The sequence below is a fragment of the Hyperolius riggenbachi genome, chromosome 3, assembly GCF_040937935.1.
Source record: "Hyperolius riggenbachi isolate aHypRig1 chromosome 3, aHypRig1.pri, whole genome shotgun sequence".
NCBI classification, from domain to species: domain Eukaryota; kingdom Metazoa; phylum Chordata; class Amphibia; order Anura; family Hyperoliidae; genus Hyperolius; species Hyperolius riggenbachi.
Genome location: NC_090648.1, coordinates 507,240,786 through 507,259,660, shown reverse-complemented (window position 1 = coordinate 507,259,660; position 18,875 = coordinate 507,240,786). Strand labels below are relative to the sequence as shown.

General features: G+C 43.3%; 1 protein-coding gene across 2 annotated transcripts in view; it reads left to right on the top strand.

Annotated features, from left to right (window-relative positions):
* The window catches only part of CRACR2A (calcium release activated channel regulator 2A), a 181,731-nt gene extending 163,752 nt beyond the window's left edge, over positions 1 to 17,979 (top strand). For both annotated transcript variants that reach the window (XM_068273131.1, XM_068273130.1), the window contains exons 13-18: positions 383 to 515; positions 6,757 to 6,838; positions 8,619 to 8,733; positions 13,943 to 14,044; positions 15,118 to 15,194; positions 17,670 to 17,979. In XM_068273131.1, the coding sequence (XP_068129232.1) occupies positions 383 to 515; positions 6,757 to 6,838; positions 8,619 to 8,733; positions 13,943 to 14,044; positions 15,118 to 15,194; positions 17,670 to 17,760 (600 nt within the window). In that variant the 3' untranslated portion in view covers positions 17,761 to 17,979. The remainder of the gene's footprint in view (positions 1 to 382; positions 516 to 6,756; positions 6,839 to 8,618; positions 8,734 to 13,942; positions 14,045 to 15,117; positions 15,195 to 17,669) is intronic.
* The last annotated feature ends 896 nt before the right edge of the window (positions 17,980 to 18,875 follow it).

Genomic DNA, 18,875 nt, shown 5'->3' with positions numbered 1-18,875 from the left:
CCAGCCAAATACATACCCGGGCAATCAGCTAGTATGTGTATATATATATATATATATATATATATATATATATATATATATATATATATATATACACACACACACACACATACATACATCACTTCCTGGTTAGTGGACATGTTTTTTGTTTGTAAACACTGCCTAAAACAGGCAACTAAAAACCAGGATCATTGCGGGGAGCGGCGGAAATGGCAAAGAGGGATCCAGGAGATCACAGTGACTCGATTGATATGTTTTTTATTGTACAAATCAAACAGTACAGATTCTCTTTAAGTAATTATAATCAGTTATCCACAATGGCTTGTGTCCTTTTTCATCTCTGAGAGCTAAACCAGAGCCACTCTTCTATTTAATCTTCCAGGAGGAGCGAGTCTACAGTCATCCGGATCAGCTATTTAAAATCGTTGTGGTGGGGAATTCCAGTGTGGGGAAGACCTCCTTCCTCAGACGATTCTGCGAAGACAGTTTCCATCCCGGAACGTCGGCCACAGTGGGTGAGTGTCAACCAAACCTGACAGCAGAGCTGTGCTGTGAGGGAACCCTGCTGACTGCTGTAGCGCTAAGGACAGTCACATGATTGTCCTTAGCGCTTCCCACTAGATTAAAGCGTTCCCACTAGAGCAGATACATTTTTTGTCTGTTCTCAGCTCATCGCTACACGGACAGTGAGCGGCTCCTATTCTGTAAATTTGTCACTCTGCGACAGATTTGCGGGATCCATTGCAGTAAGTGGCCCGCACTTCTGTGCAGTCCACGATTATCCTGGACAGGCGGATGCGTTCCTCCCTATGGCCTATAGGGGAGCGCTTCCCCCTCTGGCACCTGCCCCCGCTGGCCGCACTCGCCGGAAAAAACTGGGGCTTTGCTGAATCGCAATCGATAGCGCTTAGCGCAAACGCTAGCGATTGCTTGTGGAAAAGGGCCCTAAGAGACACTTGTTGCTTGGGAAGAAAGCTATGGTGAACTTGGACAAGATACTACAGAATAGAGATGTCACTTTACCTACATAGATCAGGATACCGGTAGTTACAGCCATGTGCCAATATGCAATTCACTTTTTCTAGGAGTTTTCTCCTAGAAGATAGTTTTTCATATTCAATTTAAATGAACTTTTTAGCACTTTGCCATAGAAAAAGTAAAGTGCTTGCTGGTGGTGTAAAGGTGTAAAGAGGAAGTAAGTCTGCTCCAAGAAGTTTGCACATGTAGTGTTGGTGGTATAATGGTTAGGATAGCAGCCTACCAAGCACTAGACCTGGGTTCGATTCCCGGCCAATGTATGTAAGCTGGCTTTTCAAATCCTACAATTCCCTAAGCAAGCTCATTTTTTCTCTTGGATATATCACAATGGTGCATGCTAGGCTGGCTTCAGCATGTAGCATTGTAGTGTGTTGTGTTGGTGGTATAATGGTTAGGATAGCAACCTACTGAGCACTAGACCTGGGTTTGATTCCCGGCCAATGTTTGTAAGCTGGCTTTTGAAATCCTACAAATCGGGGGGAAAAAAATTGGAATTCCGTAAAATTCCGCGGAAATTCCGATTTAGGGCTATAGCAATTCCGTTCCGTCGAATCGGAACTGGAATCACCAAATTCCGGCCAGAATGCAGCGACCATCCTTAGAGGTGACACCTTTAGTCCTGTCAGGTGATCTCTGCGGAATGTTTGTTTGCTGAGACTTCTAAAAATATGCCTAGTCTCCCAGAATGCTCTGGGAGTGAAAACTCCACATAATAAACAGCCTAGGCTAAGCATCACTTACCATAGAAGTGGGTATCCTGAATAATTTCCTACATTCTACTTTATGTCACCACAGTGCCTCTTTAAAGAGCCCCCTACAATTAATAGGATCGGGTGCTAGGCAGAACGCAGAAGCCGCCATACTGGTGCGTTTCAGCGTCTTGGTTAATAGGTGTCAGAAAGCCGAGTCTGAATAGAGAATGGGGGAGAAGTCTTTATAAATCTCGCAGGAAAAATACATCTTTGCTTAAACGCTTCCCCTTTCACGGCCCATTACCTATTCAGGTTCTCTTGCTTAAGCCTTCCAAACACGAGAGTCAGATAACTCCCCCGGGTGCGATCGATGTAGAGAACGCAGACCGCCGTGCGTAATCTTACAGGTTACACTGCCAAAACTCCAGCAGGAGGCCAGCCATGCATACCTGATTCCTATAAAGGCAGCGAAAATGCCATCGCAAATTAGCTCAGTAACCCGGCCTTCTGTCAGCCAACATCTTCTGCGGGGCGGAGAAGACAGAGAACAAGTGTAGTTCTAAATCTTTAAAGAGACTCTGAAATCTCCTGAAAACGATCTTTTTATTTAAAACAAATATGTTTAACATCTTTGCCCTAACTAGCGCTGTAAACTATCTAAATCCCCCCAAACTGCCCCCTTCCTAGAGGTGAGCGTAATGACTTAATTACGATTTCGCGAAATTTCGAGTATTTAGTGTAAGTAAGATTATGGCCGTAAGTACATAATCGTAATGAAGAAGGATAATTTTCGCGTAATTTTCGCGTTACAGTGGGTAACGCGAAATTACGTTTGCCTTGCATGCAACCATTTGTAAGCGTAGTTACATAACGTAATTTCACGATAGTTCATATTAAACTATAGAAACATTCTTGTCAATACACCCTTGAACTGCGCATGCTTAGTTTTTACATTATTTAACGCGAAAAAGCGTTCATATGCGAAAATTTGTTAGTGTTCGTCTGACTACCGCTGATTCGCTTCTAATTGGCTAATGCGAACAAAAACAGGAAGTTGAGCAATCTCATAGGGGAAGAGGCTGCCTGCACGAAATTCGTGAAATTACGAAGAAATGCGAAATTACGTTATGGTTTAACGTGAAATTACGTTATGAACGAAACGCGAAATTACGTGTTGAAAATTACGCTTACGGTATTATCAATTCCGATTTTAATGGAAATTACGCTACCATAATTTCGCATGCGTAATTATAGTAACGCGAAATTTCGGCTCAACCCTACCCCTTCCTCTCCCCTGCAAAATCCATGACTTTATTGGTCGTGGATTTTGCTGCTGTTGGAGGCAGAGCTATGAGCCACAGCTCTGCCTCTACATGTGTCTGTCAGCGGCAGATCGCCGCCTCTCCTCCGCCCCTCTCAGTGAAGGAAGACTGAGAGGGGCGGGGGAGAGGCAGTGATCCAGGCTGACAGACGCGCTGAGAGGCAGAGCTGCGGCTCATAGCTCTGCCTCACACGGAAGCGCGGAAGATTGCCCCCCAGGGAGTTTGGGGGGATTTAGTTAGTGTACAGCGGCGTGAATGCGGCGGTTTAGTTAGGGCTAAGATGTTAAAGGGAACCAGAGACGCCAGCGTTAAAAAAAGAAATAAGATTTCATACATACCTGGGGCTTCTTCCAGCCCCATAAGCCTGCATCGCTCCCACGCCTCCATCCTCCGCTTCCTGGATCGCCGGTACCGGGTCCCGTCACTTCCGGCGGACGCGGACAATTATCCGCATGCACAGGGGCTCCCTCTATACCCGTACGCTTGCGGCTGCGCACTATGCAGCCGCAAGCATAAGGATATGCCGGGAGCCCCTGTGATGCAGACAATTGGCCGCGTGCTGCCGCCGACTGGCCGACAGGCCGAAACTACGGGACCCGGGACCGCCGGATACAGGAAGCGGAGGACGGCGGCGTGGGAGCGATCCGTGCGTATGGGGCTGGAGGAAGCCCCAGGTATGTATAAATTCTTTTTTCTGGGGCCTCTGGTTCCCTTTAAGCACATTTTTTAAAATAAAAATATCGTTTTCAAGAGACTTCAGAGTCTCTTTAAAGAGAAGCCGCAGTGATATACACAGTACAGTGTGCCCGCTGTCAGGAGGATAAAGCATAGCTCCCAACTGTCCCTCTTTTAGAGGGACAATCCCTCTTTGAAAACCAAATCCCTCTGTCCCTCTTTCTTCCTCATTTGTCCCTCTTCCAGGATTCATGTACAAATCTATGTAGACATACCGTATATACTCGCATATAAGCCGACCCGTGTATAAGCCGAGATACCCACTTTTCCCTCAGAAACCAGGAAAAAGTGATTGACTCGTGTATAAGCCCCCTTCCCAGTATAGCCCCCTCCACAGTAACCAGATGTGCCCCCAGTGCAAGTCAGCCCCCCTCCCCATAGCCAGATGTGCCCCAGGATCATACAGCTGTGTCTCAAGAAGCCACTAGATGGCGTCATAGATATGAGACACAGCGATTGCCACGCAGGAAGAATCCCTGATCATTGCCCCGCTGACACGTTGCTTGTAGTAATCATTAACAAGCTGCTCCCCATCCCCTTCTTGCGCCGCTGACACCATGGTTGTCCTTGGCAAGTGTTGGTGCATCGTATCAATTGTTATGTATAGAGTGCTTGGGGGGGCACCAATGTAAAAATTTGCATTGGGGCCCATAGCTCCTTAGCTACACTACTGATTAGGAAGCCAGAAGCATCCTCAATATTAAGTAGCTAGAGGTGCCCCCAACTTAGTATTAGGTAGGTAGAGGAACATCAGTATTAAAGAGCTAGAGTTGCCCCTGCCTGAAGGGAGATCTGGTCAGTGGAATGCAGAGAGCAGGGTGAGTAACCTCTCATTTACACTCTCATCAGCACTCTGCATAGGGGAAGGAGGGAGGGACTCGACGGTGAGGGGAGTGAGCCGCCTTTCTATCATCAGGCGCCTGTAGGCACGTGCCTACAGTGCCTTATGGTAAATCCGGCCCGGACAATACCAATTGCCTGGCTGCCCTGCTGATCTTTCTGGTCAGTAGAGTCTGAATCACATGCAACACGCAGCACACAGCCAATCCACTCAGAAACCTCTGATCTTCATGCTTGTTCAGGGTATCTAGCTAAAAAAAAATACAGGCAGAGGATCAGCAGGACATGCAGGACAGCCAGGCAATCTGCATTGTTTACAAGGAAATAAATAAGTCAGCCTCCAAATCCCTCTCATTTCAGGTGTGCTTTAAATGGAACCAGAGACGAAGCACCCTTGTGTATTTTACCATATAGATCAGTAAGAACATTAGAGAAAACACTTACCATGCTCTCTGTTTCATCCTCACTGCTAAAAGTGTCTGTTAACAGCAGTCACAAGAATCCCAGACTGAGCATTTAATCTGGCTTTGCAGGAAATAATTATAACTGAGTCATTATAGCACAGCCACAAGGGGGCAGGCTTGGGCTTGAAAAGACACCAGAGAAGACAGACTCAGCTATAATCTTTCCGTAGCAAAGCTAGACTGAGTGCTCAGTCGGGGATTCTTATTAGAGGTGCTAACAGTCAGATTAAACAGAGAACAATGAAACAAAGAGCAGATTAGGTGTTTACTGTCATGTTCCCACTGATTTATAAGGTAAAATACAAGAGGGTGCTTTGTCTCTGGTTCTCTGTAAATATTGCTACTATTTGTACTTTTTATTATATGTCAGGCTTCTTTTTTTGTTTTTTTGTTTTTAATCTGACTTGACTTCTCCTTTAACAAGACAGAGCTCTCCTTGACCGAAAGTAAATGATTATTGGCAGTTGTTATTTGCTGCGCTAATAATCAGTGTTTTTTTCTCCACTCGATCATTGACGATTGCGTCTAATTCAATTACGCGGCCATCACCGCCGGCAATGCTATTTTCTCATTCAAATTAAACCGGAATGAGCTGAGCTGATAAGGGATTAGGAAAATCAATTGGTAAATAAAGGACGGTAATGACAAATAATCGCGCTGACATACGTCTGCAGCAGCTGGAGGACTCCTTAATGGCGCGGGCTTCCTGCTACTGAAGAGGCCCTTGAAGTGCTTAAAGTGGTGATGTACTGACACTCCTACTCGGCAAAACACTGTTGTGGAGGCGCCCGGTGAATATAAGACGCCTAAAAACTGTTTCATAAGGAAAGGCAGTGTTTTTCTTACCACTCCTGAAGGCTCTGTACACACATCCAATTTTACTCTGCAGATGACTGTCCAATGTTATCACTGCCATGTGGTATAAGGTCAAACTGACTTTCACTAGTATGAACAGACAGTGTAGGTATGCTTTCATATTAGAATGAAGTAGTGAAATTGGTCAGTCATCGGCAGATAAAAATTGGATGTGTACAGAGTGTTCAGCCATATCCCACCCCCACATTCAGTGAAAATACCAGTGAACTCCAGTGAAAATAATGTAATAAAAGAGTGCTTTGTTTTTCCAATAATTATTTATAAATGACTAGTCGGTGTTTGCCCATTGTAAAAGCTTTCCTCTCCCTGATTTACATTCTGACATTTATCACATGGTGACATTTTTACTTCTGGCAGATGATGTCAATGGAAGGAGATGCTGCTTGCTTTTTTGCCAGTTGGAAACAGCTGTAAACAGCTATTTCCCACAATGCAACAAGGTTCACAGACAGGAAACTGCCAGGAGTACCACGGTCCTCAGAGTTTCTTGTGGGAGGAGTTTCACCACAATATCAGCCATACAGAGCCCCCTGATGATCCGTTTGAGAAAAGGAAAAGATTTCTCACGGGAAAGGGGGTCTCAGCTACTGATTGGGAAGAAGTTCAATTCTTGGTTACGGTTTCTCTTTAAGCTCCTCCCCATTAGTAGATCTCAGAGGGTGTGGTCTCCTCCAGAAGCAACGTGAAAATTCTGCTGAATGTATTATATAAGACTGCTTGATAATACTTTGCCTGCAGCCTCTCCTTGAAATAAGGCCTGTTTTGTGTTTTTTCCCTTCGGTCACGCAGGTATTGATTACCGGGTGAAGTCTGTCACGGTGGATAATTGCCAGGTGGCATTACAACTCTGGGACACAGCTGGTCAAGAGAGGTCTGTAATTATGAATTCTGGTGGCGTGACATTATCCTGTATACTGGGAATCAACCAGCTCAACTATTCATTATTTACTATAATATATTCACATCACGGACATGACTGAGCAGTCCGGATGTCATAGTGTTATCTTTCTATAGGAATGCGTGTTGGATATGCATGGACTGTGTAACTCCAGGGAAAGGGCCTTACTGCATTCAGCATGAGGGCCGCCATCAGGGCAGTACAAGTAGTACTGCTGTAAGGGGCCCGACAAGAATCTGGGGCCCGAACACTCATAACCAGACTGAAGTCAAAGCCAATCACACCCCTACATAAAGGTCTTTGTACAAATGATTACCGAGAGGAACAGACTGAGGGCAAACCAATTGCATTGCGGCTCTCTGGCTAAAAATTTGCAAATGTGCAAATCCCAATGCAGGTTCGCGGATTCTGTACCGTAAGCCTTTGCCCATCACCGTGCAGTCTCCCATTCCCTGCCAGTCGCCTCTCTGCCTCTAGACAGGTGGTGTCATTTTCTGCAGGCCACACATTATCGCTCCAACAGTTTATTTAGACAAGGGTCACACTTATTTGAAGCGCACGCATGCAAAAATGCACATAATTATCGTTTATGGACTGCATCAAAAAACGCATTGGATATGCATTTTTTAATGCGTTTTTAGATGCAACAAGTTAATTCTTTCTGCATATACTGTATGCAGGCATTGCATGCGTTCTGCATGCAATGCCTCCTATGCGTTTTGCATGCATTTTTGATGCATTTTTTCCCAATTAAGGTAAAAACGAATTTGAATTTTTTTTTTTACTTGTTAAAAATGAAAGTTGAAATATGATATATATAATATATACTTAGTTTAACTACTTCAGCCCTCAGTCGTTTTCACTTTATGCATCCGAGCAATGTTCACCTCCCATTCATTAGCCTATAACTTTATCACTACTTATCACAATGAACTGATCTATATCTTGTTTTTTCCGCCACCAATTAAGCTTTCTTTGGGTGGTACATTTTGCTAAGAGCTACTTTACTGTAAATGCATTTTAACAGTAAGAATAAGAAAAAAAAACGGGAAAAAAATCATTATTTCTCAGTTTTTGGCCATTATAGTTTTAAAATAATACATGCCTCCATAATTAAAACCCACATATTGTATTTGCCCATTTGTCCCGGTTATTACACCATTTAAATTATGTCCCTATCACAATGTATGGCGACAATATTTTATTTGGAAATAAAAGTGCATTTTTTTTTCCGTTTTGCATCTATCACTATTTACAAGCTTGTAATAAAAAATAGAAATATTTCATCTTTAGATAGATATTTAAAAAGTTTAGACCCTTAGGTAATTATTTATGCTTTTTTTTTTTATTGTAAAGTTTTTTGTTTTTTTTTATTATTAAACATTTTATTTGGGTATTTTTGGGAGGGTGGGATATAAATAGTAATTTTTTTAATGTAAATATGTTTTATTTTTTTTTAATGTAGATGTAGTTTTACTTTTTGGCCACAAGATGGCAAACTTTGGTTTGATTACATGACGTCACTCTAAGCGTAATATGTACACCATGGCCCGATTCATTGATTCCTGGGCTAACGATCCGCGGCCGGGAGTGCGCGTGCACGCGCGCGATCGGCCGCGGGAACGCACATGGCCTCCTGGACGTAGCTCTGCGTCCAGGAGGACAAAGTGGTTAATTAGTTTTATTTTTAACTGAAATGTTTTCTCTGTGTTATTATAATCTTATCCATACTATTTTTTTTTCTTCCTAATAGGTACCGCAGTATTACTAAGCAATTTTTTCGGAAAGCTGATGGCGTCATTGTTATGTATGACATCACGTCAAAGGACACCTTCACGGCGGTGCGACATTGGCTCACCAGTGTAGAGGTAAGATACAGCAGCCTGCAGTAGGTAAATCCTTGATTCTTGGCATGCTAACTCCAGGGTGCTCCCGTTCTTGTTGCCACCCGTAAGTAGACTGACACACGTTCCCGATCACTGATCAAAGTGCCTGCGATCAATGATGATCACCAGCACTTCCTGTTCACAGTACACAAAAATATAAAGTGGGGGACATCTAGTGGCCAAATAGTAATATTACACTTACATAAAATTAAATAAAAATAAAAAAAAAATCCCCATCAATTAACCCCTTACTTCCCCCCTCTTCCATAGTTACCAAAATAAACACTTTACTAAAAAAAAAGGCATTAAAAAATACATAAGTTGGGATTCAACTTTTTTTAATATGTATGTATAGGTTATATTACTATTATTTTTTGCAAATAAAGGCTTGTAATTACAAGTGATATAGATTAAAGGGATGCAAAACTGAAAAAATGCACCTTTATTTCCAAATAAATATTGTCGCCATACATTGTACTAGGGAGATAATTTAAACGTTGTAATGACCAGGACAAATGGGCAAATAAAATGTGTGGGTTTTATCCTCTGCAGCATGTTTTAATTTTAACAATAATGGCTGAAAACTTAAGAAATAATATTTTTTTTGTCCAGTTTTTTCTTATTATTCCCATTAAAGTGCACTAAGGGCCCATTCATACTTGCTGATCGCAAAACGCTAGCGATTTTGCTAGCGTTTTGCTCTGGCGTTTTTTGGCGATTAACGCCAAAAAATCACCATTCACATCTGGCAATTTTTTAGCGATTGCGTTTTGCGCTTCTATAGCACTGAAACGCGATCGCCAGGAAATCGCCTGAAAATGGTGCAGACTACGCGTTTGCATTTAGCGTTTTTGGGCGATTTGCGGCAATTAGCGCAAATCGCAAAAATGAAAATGGGCTCATAGACTTTTATTACCCTAGCACTTTGAAAAGCATTAGCGTTTGAGCGTTTTGACGAAATCGCTGGCAAAATGCTCAAGTGTGAATGGGCCCTTAGAATTAAAAAATTCTTACCAAAAAGTAAAACCCAAAGAAAGCCTAATTGGTAGCGAAAAATATAGAGATCAATTGGGCGTGATAAGTAGTGATAAAATTATTGGCGAATGAATGGGAGGAGCGCTGAAAGGTGAAAATTGCTCTGGTCCATAAGGGGAACACCACCTGTAGTGGTCAAGTGATTAAAGGGATACGTTGGCAACACTGGCTAGCTCTGCGCTCACATGACTCAGCACATGCTTATAACAGTGCAATAAAAAACACAATTAGACCTTGTTCACATTGCGTTCCAATCGCGGTTTTTTACACAATTTTTAAGCGATTCCCGGTGCTTGGATGGGCGGTGCGTTTTTGTTGAAAGCACTTTTCTAAGCGCTTTTCCGGAGCATTTTTTTATTCACTCCCTGACACAAGTCAGGAATTGTTTGACCCGGAAAAGAATAAATACAATGTATTTATTCTTAAAATCGTGAATGGATGCACAAAGCGATTTTGTGAGCGTTTTGCGTTTTTCCTATACCTTCCATTGAGGCGGAATCACCTCAAAAAAGGTGTAGGCACCACTTTGCTGAGCTGATCAGAAACAAACCGCTCAGATGTGAACTCTCACATTGGGAATCATTGCACAAGCGTTTTTAGGGGGATTTTGAAAATTGCCGTCACTTGAAAAAAAAAGGGCAAATACGCCCTTAGTGTGAACGAACCCTTACTCAGATTGCTTTGCTTCTGGGGAGCCTTTCTTTTTAAAAATCGCATTTCTCAAAAACAGACCCAAATCAGCAGCCTGGTATATATGGCTTATGCCATCAGAGCTGCCCCTGGGCAGGATTACCCACAGGTGGCGATCTAGATGAGCACCTAGAACTTAGTGGGCAATAGTGATGGTCAATGAGATCTTACATGAAGATCAATTGCAGTTTGTATGCAGATTACTAGTGGGACAATTCAAATCAACAGGGAGAGCATTTGATTGGCCGAGTTCCAACATGCATACAGTTTGCATAAAATGTGCATGCAAGGCAGAATTATTTGCATCCCACTGACGACGAGCTCTGGTACAAACAAGGTCAAGGGCCAATATTAATAATGAGTTCTGGTGGACTGAGTGTTTGCAGGCAGTCACTAATATTTACTTTATGCTTTAATGCACCACTTCAGAAAAGAAGTAAGCAGTTAAAGTATGACAGAACTGATGGGTTTTGGACTAGTCCATTTCCTCGTGGGGTATTCTCATGTTTTTTTTTTTTCAAAAGCATTTCCCACTGAAGAGCTCTGGTACAAACAAGGTGGGCCAATGAGTTCTGGTGGACTGAGTGTTTGCAGGCAGTCACTAATATTTACTTTATACTTTAATGGACCACTTCAGAAAAAAAGTAAGCAGTTAAAGTATGACAGAACTGATGGGTTGTGGACTAGTCCATTTCCTCATGGGGTATTCTCATGGGTTTTTTTTTTCAAAAGCATTTCCTGAATAGAAGTTTTAACTGCCAAAATAGTAAGACACTGGCCAGCCTCCCTACATGTTTGCACACTATTCTGGCAGTTAGACTTAGCAACTGCTGTTCAGGAAAACAAAGAAAAATCTGAGAATCCCCCATGCGGAGATGGACTAGTCCAAACCCTGTTGGTTCTGTCAGACTTAAACTGCTTACTTTTTTTGGTGGAGTGGTCCTTTAACACCTATTTCAAAGCAGTTTTTAATACACCGCCTGATGATTTATTAGGCAGAGAACCAAAACATTGCCTCACTCTCATAAATAGTTCAATAACAGAAGTCCTAAGTGATGAAAACATTTGAAAATATCTGGATTGTAATGTGCATACAGCGTTTTTAGGGGCATGCCAGGCGCGCAACGCCCTGAGCGCTGTGAGGGAGGGGGGGGCGCCGTGATGGAGGGGGTAGCCGTGGACTCAATCAGCCGTGGGGGAGGGAGGCCCAACTTCTCCCTCCCTTCCTCTCCCCGGGGCCGCCCTCCGTGCTCCCCCTCTGCTGCAGAGTAAGCGCAGGGAAGTCTGGTAAGAGGAACTCACCTCCCTGCCATTCCATTCACTGCTCACTTGCCTCCCAGTGAGGCTGTGGCTCCACCCTCCATCAACTATGGGGAGGCACCTACCTATCTAACCTATACTCGGGGCACCTACCTATCTAACCTATACTGGGGGCAACTATACTGGCTACCTATATTGGAGGCACCTACCTAGCTAACCTATACTGGAGGCATCTACCTATCTAACCTTTACCGGGTGCACCTGCCTATCTAAGCTATACTGGGGGCAGTTATACTGGCTACCCTTAATGGAGGCACCTACTTAGTACTTGGCTTGGGGGGGGGGGGGGGTAGGCTGGGTGAAATTTAGCCTAAACTGCCCTGTGTGCAGAAGTGTGGTCATGTGACGTGTTTCAGAGAGGAAGTACACTACCCTCTGCCGAGAATCAGGACTGTGGAAAGGGGCGTGTCATAGTAGCTGCCACTCATCTTCCCTCTGATGGGGAGGGGGGGGGGGGTTAGTATGGCCAGCAGAGAATGTGTGGTACTATCACATGACCATAATGCTGACCTGTAGAATTAAAATATTAACAGATGTGATGGCCACATATAGATACTGACCTTCTTCCCTGTCCTCCTCTGGAACGGCCTCCAGTGATGAGAGCCCTAAACCGTGGCCGCAGTGCGTCTGCGCAGTAGCACGAACCCAATCGAGCTTTGATGTAAAAAGCCTGGTCTACTATTACTCTACTATTTAAAGTGTTAATTTGCGTTAGTAAAATATCGGTTATTATTATTGATATTTTATTATAGCTAAACCTAACTCTACTCTCACACAGAACCCTCCACTACCGATGCCTAACCCTAAAACCCCCGCTGGAGGTGCCTAACCCTAAGACCATCATGGTGGTGCCTAACCCTAAGACCCTCATGGTGGTGCCTAATCCTAGGACTTCATACAGTGGTGCCTAACCCTAACCCCACCCCCTGGTGGTGCCTGACTCTAAGCCCCCCCCTCTCAGGTGGTGCCTGACCCTAACCCCCCGCACCCCCGCCCTAACTGTCCCCCCCTGCACAAACCTCCTTCCCAACACCCAACCCTAACCACCATCTCCCTCACACAAACACTCTTCCTGATGCCTAAACCTAACCGCCTCCCTGCACAGAAAAAAAAACAGAAAAAAAGAAGCAAAAAACGACAATTACTGGCGCCCAAATTTCTCCTTTGTCGCTGGCCTAAAAACAGAGAAAGCACCCCGCAAAAAATGATAATTATATTGTGTTTAAGCTATAGTAAAAAGTAGCTTCAAGCAACTCTGTCCATTAGTCTATTTTTAACCAATTTCAATGTAAATTGAAATTCAATTCAACATGTTAATTGAAGAATTTCTATCTGATTCACTTATTGAATAAAATAAATATTCTTTAATTAACATGTTTGTTTTTCAATAGACCTGGCAAAGTAATCAAATTAAGTAGAAATGGAAGCGTCGGTATTGCCGGCCTGTGTGGCACCAATCGCGGGACGAGCAGAATTTCTGTTTTTCCATTTTTTAGTTCATTGATAACTTATAATGATACGCTGCATGAAATGCCCCTCAAGAGGAATCTATATAGGAGAAACAGGACAAAAACTGCGCACAAGAATGAAGCATCACCGCTTTAAAATTAATGAGGGTAAAATGGACACACCAGTGGGCCAACACTTCTGCGAACCAGGACACAGCATGCAAGATCTAAAAGTACTTATTCTTAAGGGTAACTTCAAAAATGAACAAGCAAGAAAGATTTCTGAGTACAAATTTATGAAAATGTTCAAGACATTAACAGAAGGTTTAAATTGTGGAACAGGATTCATGACTCCTTATGTAACATGATTGACTTGGCTTCACTATCTTCAGAAACCTGCTAGATTTCATGTTTGCTTGCATAAGCTCACTGGCTCCAGCCTCCAGCCTGCTGATCACCTGACATCTAACTGCTAAACAGCAACCAGTACAACTGCCATCTTCATGCAGCTTCCCTGCATCAGTGTTTTACTACAGCTAACATCTAGAAATATGCCTGAAGAAGGGGACTAGATCCCAGAAAGCTTGCATTATTTAACTTTAGCAGTTAGCCATTAAAAGGTATTACTTTTACAAGACTTTGTTTTTTTCTACCTGTATATATTGATAACTTATGAAATTGTTTATCTTTTTGAATAGGAAGGAGCCGAAGAGAATATAGCCATACTAATGCTGGGTAACAAAACCGATATTGAAAAGGAACGAGAGGTGCCTTACGGCCTGGGGGAGCATCTCGCAAAGGTACGGACGTCACATGGAGAAATCCAAAGAAAGGGAAAGTTTTGCTGAGCAATGTACACTTAGTGGCCAAAACTTAGAGCCACCCTCCAATAACGAGTTGGTCCACCTTTAGCTCTGATCACAGCCGATATTCTTCTTGGCATGGACCAAACAAGATGCTGGTACCGCTGCTGAGGAATGTTGGCCCATGATGGCAGCTCGAAGTTGGGTGAGATTTGGATGGTGGCATTTCCAAGCTTTAAAAGGGCACTATGGCTCAATTTTTTTCTTTTTAGTCACTTTAATATAAATATTTGTAGGTGGAGCAGTGTTAATGACGTATTGTGGCGGATCAAAAGCATTTTTTACACTGCCACTATCCATTCTTAGCTTAAGAGTCACGTCGGAAGATTTACCTTACTGACGCGACTCCATTGAGGTTTTTTTTTTAATTGGGGCGGGGGGCTGGGGGGGCTTTGGTAATGCAAGTTATTAATTTTATTAGTATTGTGTAAGTATGTATGTGTCTGTAGGTGTAATTTTACTTTTTGGCCACAAGATGGCGCTAGTGAACATTTTCCCGACATAGGAAATGTTCACTTTTTTTTTTGTACATTTAAATACGTGACGGCTTCCTGTTTTCTGAATGGACGCGGCCGCTGATCGCGGTCACGTCCATTCATTCCAGGCATTGCGATTGGGTACAGGACCTCTCGGTCCTCTTCCCCAATCGCTCAACACGGAAACGGCGGCGGTAGCGGCGCGCACACGTGCGGAGCAGCGGCAGGAACGCGCAACGTATTAAAACGTCAGGTTGCTGTTAACAGGCTAATGCATGACGTTTTAATACGGTAGAATGCCGTTAAATGGTTAATTTCCGGAAAAAGCAATCATATAAGTGTATATCCGTTACATTTTTCAAATAATTCGAGCAAACGAAAAAATTTATCAGATTTCTCCGGTTAAAAAAAAAATCAAATTTAATCATGTATAGTCACCTTTAGGCAGAGTACAGAGTTTAGCTGTAAGATTCTTTATTCTTTTTAAAAGAATAAATACGTTATTGTCTCTCTCGCACATTTTCTATCTTGTAGGACTGCAACTTGATCTTCTACGAGTGCAGCGCCTCCAGTGGACACAACGTGAAAGAGTCTATTTTACATTTGGCAAGGTGAGGAACAGGGGGATTACTTCAAATCATTGGTCCCTCACAGAGCAGGATCATTCAAAAGGCAACCTAGGCCGGTTCCTGGGCATTACTGGGTACCAAGAGGCCGAGCCGCCACTTTTGACCCATCTCCCACCTCTCCCATTATTACAGTGTCACTTCTATAGTCCATCCTCTTCCCAGTCCTCTCTGTATGGCATTGGCACCCTCCGCAGTATCGCAGTATCCCCTATTTCTCCATGAGCCCCAGTATTACAATGGCCGCAATTCTGGTAGCTATGTGAGGTAAATATTTTTTGTGGGTAAAATACCTCATGAAGTATTTTCCTTTTTTTTTTTTTTTTTTTTTTTTTTTTTTTTTTAGCAATTCAGAGGCTCCATTCACACTAGAGCATTTTGCCGCGATTTCGGCAAAACGCTCAAACGCTAGCGCTTTTTAAATTCGCTAGCGTAATAAAACCCTATGGGCCAGTTTTTACTTGGGCGATTTGCGCTAATCGCCCACAAGCGGGCAAAAACAGGCAATCGCGTCGCCTGCGCCATTTTCAGCGGTGATTGCGTTTCAGTGCTATAGAAGCGCTAAACGTGATCGCGGCAAAATCGTCGCACTGTTCATTGATTTTTCCGTGTGAAATCGTGGAAAAATCACTCCTGACAAATGCCGGAAAAAATCTCAGGCGTTTGCGTTTCTAAGTGTGAATGGGGCCTGAAAGATTTTTCTCTGTTTCCGAACATAATGTAAGACATGAGGTAAAACATGAGGTATTTCAGCGGTAAGCCTGCAGTAAATAAATAATGGTAATCTTCTTTAATTGTCTTCCATAAGTTAGGATAGTCTTTGGAAGATGTTTATTTTTGAGGGGGGAAGGTGTATTTGATTGTGTAGTAACCTGTGAAAAGTAAATTTATAGGAATCCCCTATAAAAAAAAATCCAGTAAATATTTGGAGTTTTATTTCCACTACTCTTTTCTATTACTCAGCCTGAATAGACAATAAAAGAGCAATAGGAACACCACTAAAAACTGCAAAATGCATACAAATTGACTTTACCTCCAGGTACAGGCAGGTCTTACACTGTTCGGTAAATTATGTGCTAACATGCCCCCTAATTTCCATGAGAATAGCGATTTTTGGTAAAATACCTCATAAATTACCTCATAATTTACCTCATGAGGTAAAACATGACTAAAACCTACCAGAATTGCTAAATGTCATTACCTCATGAGGTAAATTACCTCACATGAGGTAATTTGTTTGATAACTCTACCAGAATTGAGGCCTACACCACCAGGATTGCATAGTCTCCACCCCATACCATCCCTCCCCCAAGCATTACAGTGTTCTCCCAGAGACATCCGCATTGTGGGTATTATCAGTCGACCTGTCGATCTGATGGGAAAATTGCATTGTGTGTAACAGCCTTTAGAATCTTAGAGCCTAGATTTTATTGTCGTACTTAATTTCCTGTCCCCAGGATGGCAGCGATCATATTAAAGCCACAAACATCCATTGGTGGTACATACTGTATATCAAAAATAACCCTCTAAAATGTCAAAGGCCTTTTCATGCTGTCCAAAAGAACAATGAAAGAAAAGTCCAAGAATTCAGCTTTAACCCATTAGCAGCTTCAATAGAGTTCTCTCATTTGAGATAAGTGCACTGCTTTTGAACTCAGCCGGCAGATCTCGTTGTGCTGTAAATTCTTGGAATGCTTTGATGTCTCTCTGCTAGCAGAGGATATAGAAACTGAAAGCAGAAGTCCTCTGTTATTGTCTCACACTGCCCCCTAGTGACAAGTGGCCATAATTACACGTTGCAGCAGTGCTAATTAGAAGCAAAGGAAATGTAACAAATAAGATACATTGGCTGCTAAAGGGTTAAAGAGAATCTGTACTCTAACATTTTTACAGCAAAAAGCATACCATTCTATTCATTATGTTCTCCTGGGCCCCTCTGTGCTGTTTCTGCCACTCCCTGCTGCACTCCTGGCTTGTAATTAACAGTGTTAGGCAGTGTTTACAAACAAACTAACCAGCTTCTGATAGGCTTACATAAGCAGAGTGTGTGAGTCATACAGAGCCTGCAGGGGGCCTGGAGGGGGTGTGTATAGCTTCTACCAATCACAAGCAGCCCTGCACATTCCAGCTTTAGCCCGACTGTGCCGACAGAAGGAAACAGATTAGATCATATAACAGAGATAACACAGCCACTGTGCAATTAGGAAAAGCTGCAGTAAGCCAGAGCACATTAGAACAGGCAAAGGAACTTATAGGATAGAAGAACTAAGGCTGAAAAGTTTGTTACAGAGTCTCTTTAATACAGGTTAGGTTGGAGCTGTAATTTGAACCGCTTGAAAGATAAACAAAGGAAAGCTTTATCGATCCCTTCACCCAATGATTGAATGTAAGCACAAGATGTAGACGGTGTGGGCCTTGACTGGTCGTAGATCTCATTTTATATCGTTTCTATTTGTTTAGAGGCTTGAAGGAACAAGAAGATAAAGTGAAACAGAAGACCGTCAGCCTCCAGGACTCTCCCAAGAAGAGAAACTGCTGCTCTAAGCAATAGTCAATAATAGCGTCGCCGTATGTCTGGTCTAATTTACACACTACAGTCCTCTGGCCCCAGCTAAACACTTATGTAGTATAATACTACCTGCTGACATATTTATTGTTAAATTGCCGCAAACTGCTCTCCTTCCCGATATTTCATTCGGGAGATTTATTCTAACACGACTCACTCAGGACAGAGAAAGAATAAACGAGTGCACAGAGTTATTTTTTTAAACTAAGAGGAAACAATGAAACATTTAGTTGCTTTCAGTTGAAAGAATGTTTACATTAGCGGACTGATGTAGGTTTTCGTTAAATAGGCCTTCTAGGCAGTTGTCTAGGGCAGCTGTATTCTGTGGGACAACATATCCTAGATTAATGAGAGGGTACTGCCGTTTTGGTTTATAAACACTCATTGAGCACTTTATTAGCAACACCGTAGCAATACTACGTAGGTAGGGTCTTCTCTGCCCTCAAACCAAACTCCGTTCTTCAAAGGCATGTGGTCTAAAATACGTTGGCCGATAAAAATGGCACATGGCGAGCGCCGATAAAAATGGCGCTGCCATAGTAAAGGCCACGATTAGCGGTAATAAAGTTAAATTATGGTGCTTGATAAATAGTGGCCTAGCATCTGCTGTTTATTGGAGGCCATAATTTAACTTAATTTCCAGTAATCGAGGCTTTTACTAGCAAGGGGTAATTTAGGGAGCTAAGTTTATGGCCCATACTCACGGGCAGCAAAAGTGGCCTGTCGCCAGCACACGTGAGCGTGTGGGCGACAGGCCGGCGACAGCTCCTCGCCAGGTCCCTCTGCGTACACACGCGGAAGAGGGACCAGAGGCGCAACGGAAGCTGTCGCCGACGTTCCTCCTCCCCCCGCCGGAAGATCTGCGTACCTCAATGGAGGTTGCTGTCGCTAGTCCGCGTACTCACGCGGACTAGCGACAGCTGCGGCGGAGTTGCGGCGGCGACTGTCGTCATGCGATTGAACATTTCAATCGCCTGGCGACATCAGCGACGGGCGACAGTTCGGGGTGCGCGCCCGTTTCGGGCGACAGTTTGGGGTGCGCGCGGCCCATACTCACGGGCGACCTGTCGCCGCAACACGCGCGACCCGCGTGTTGCGGC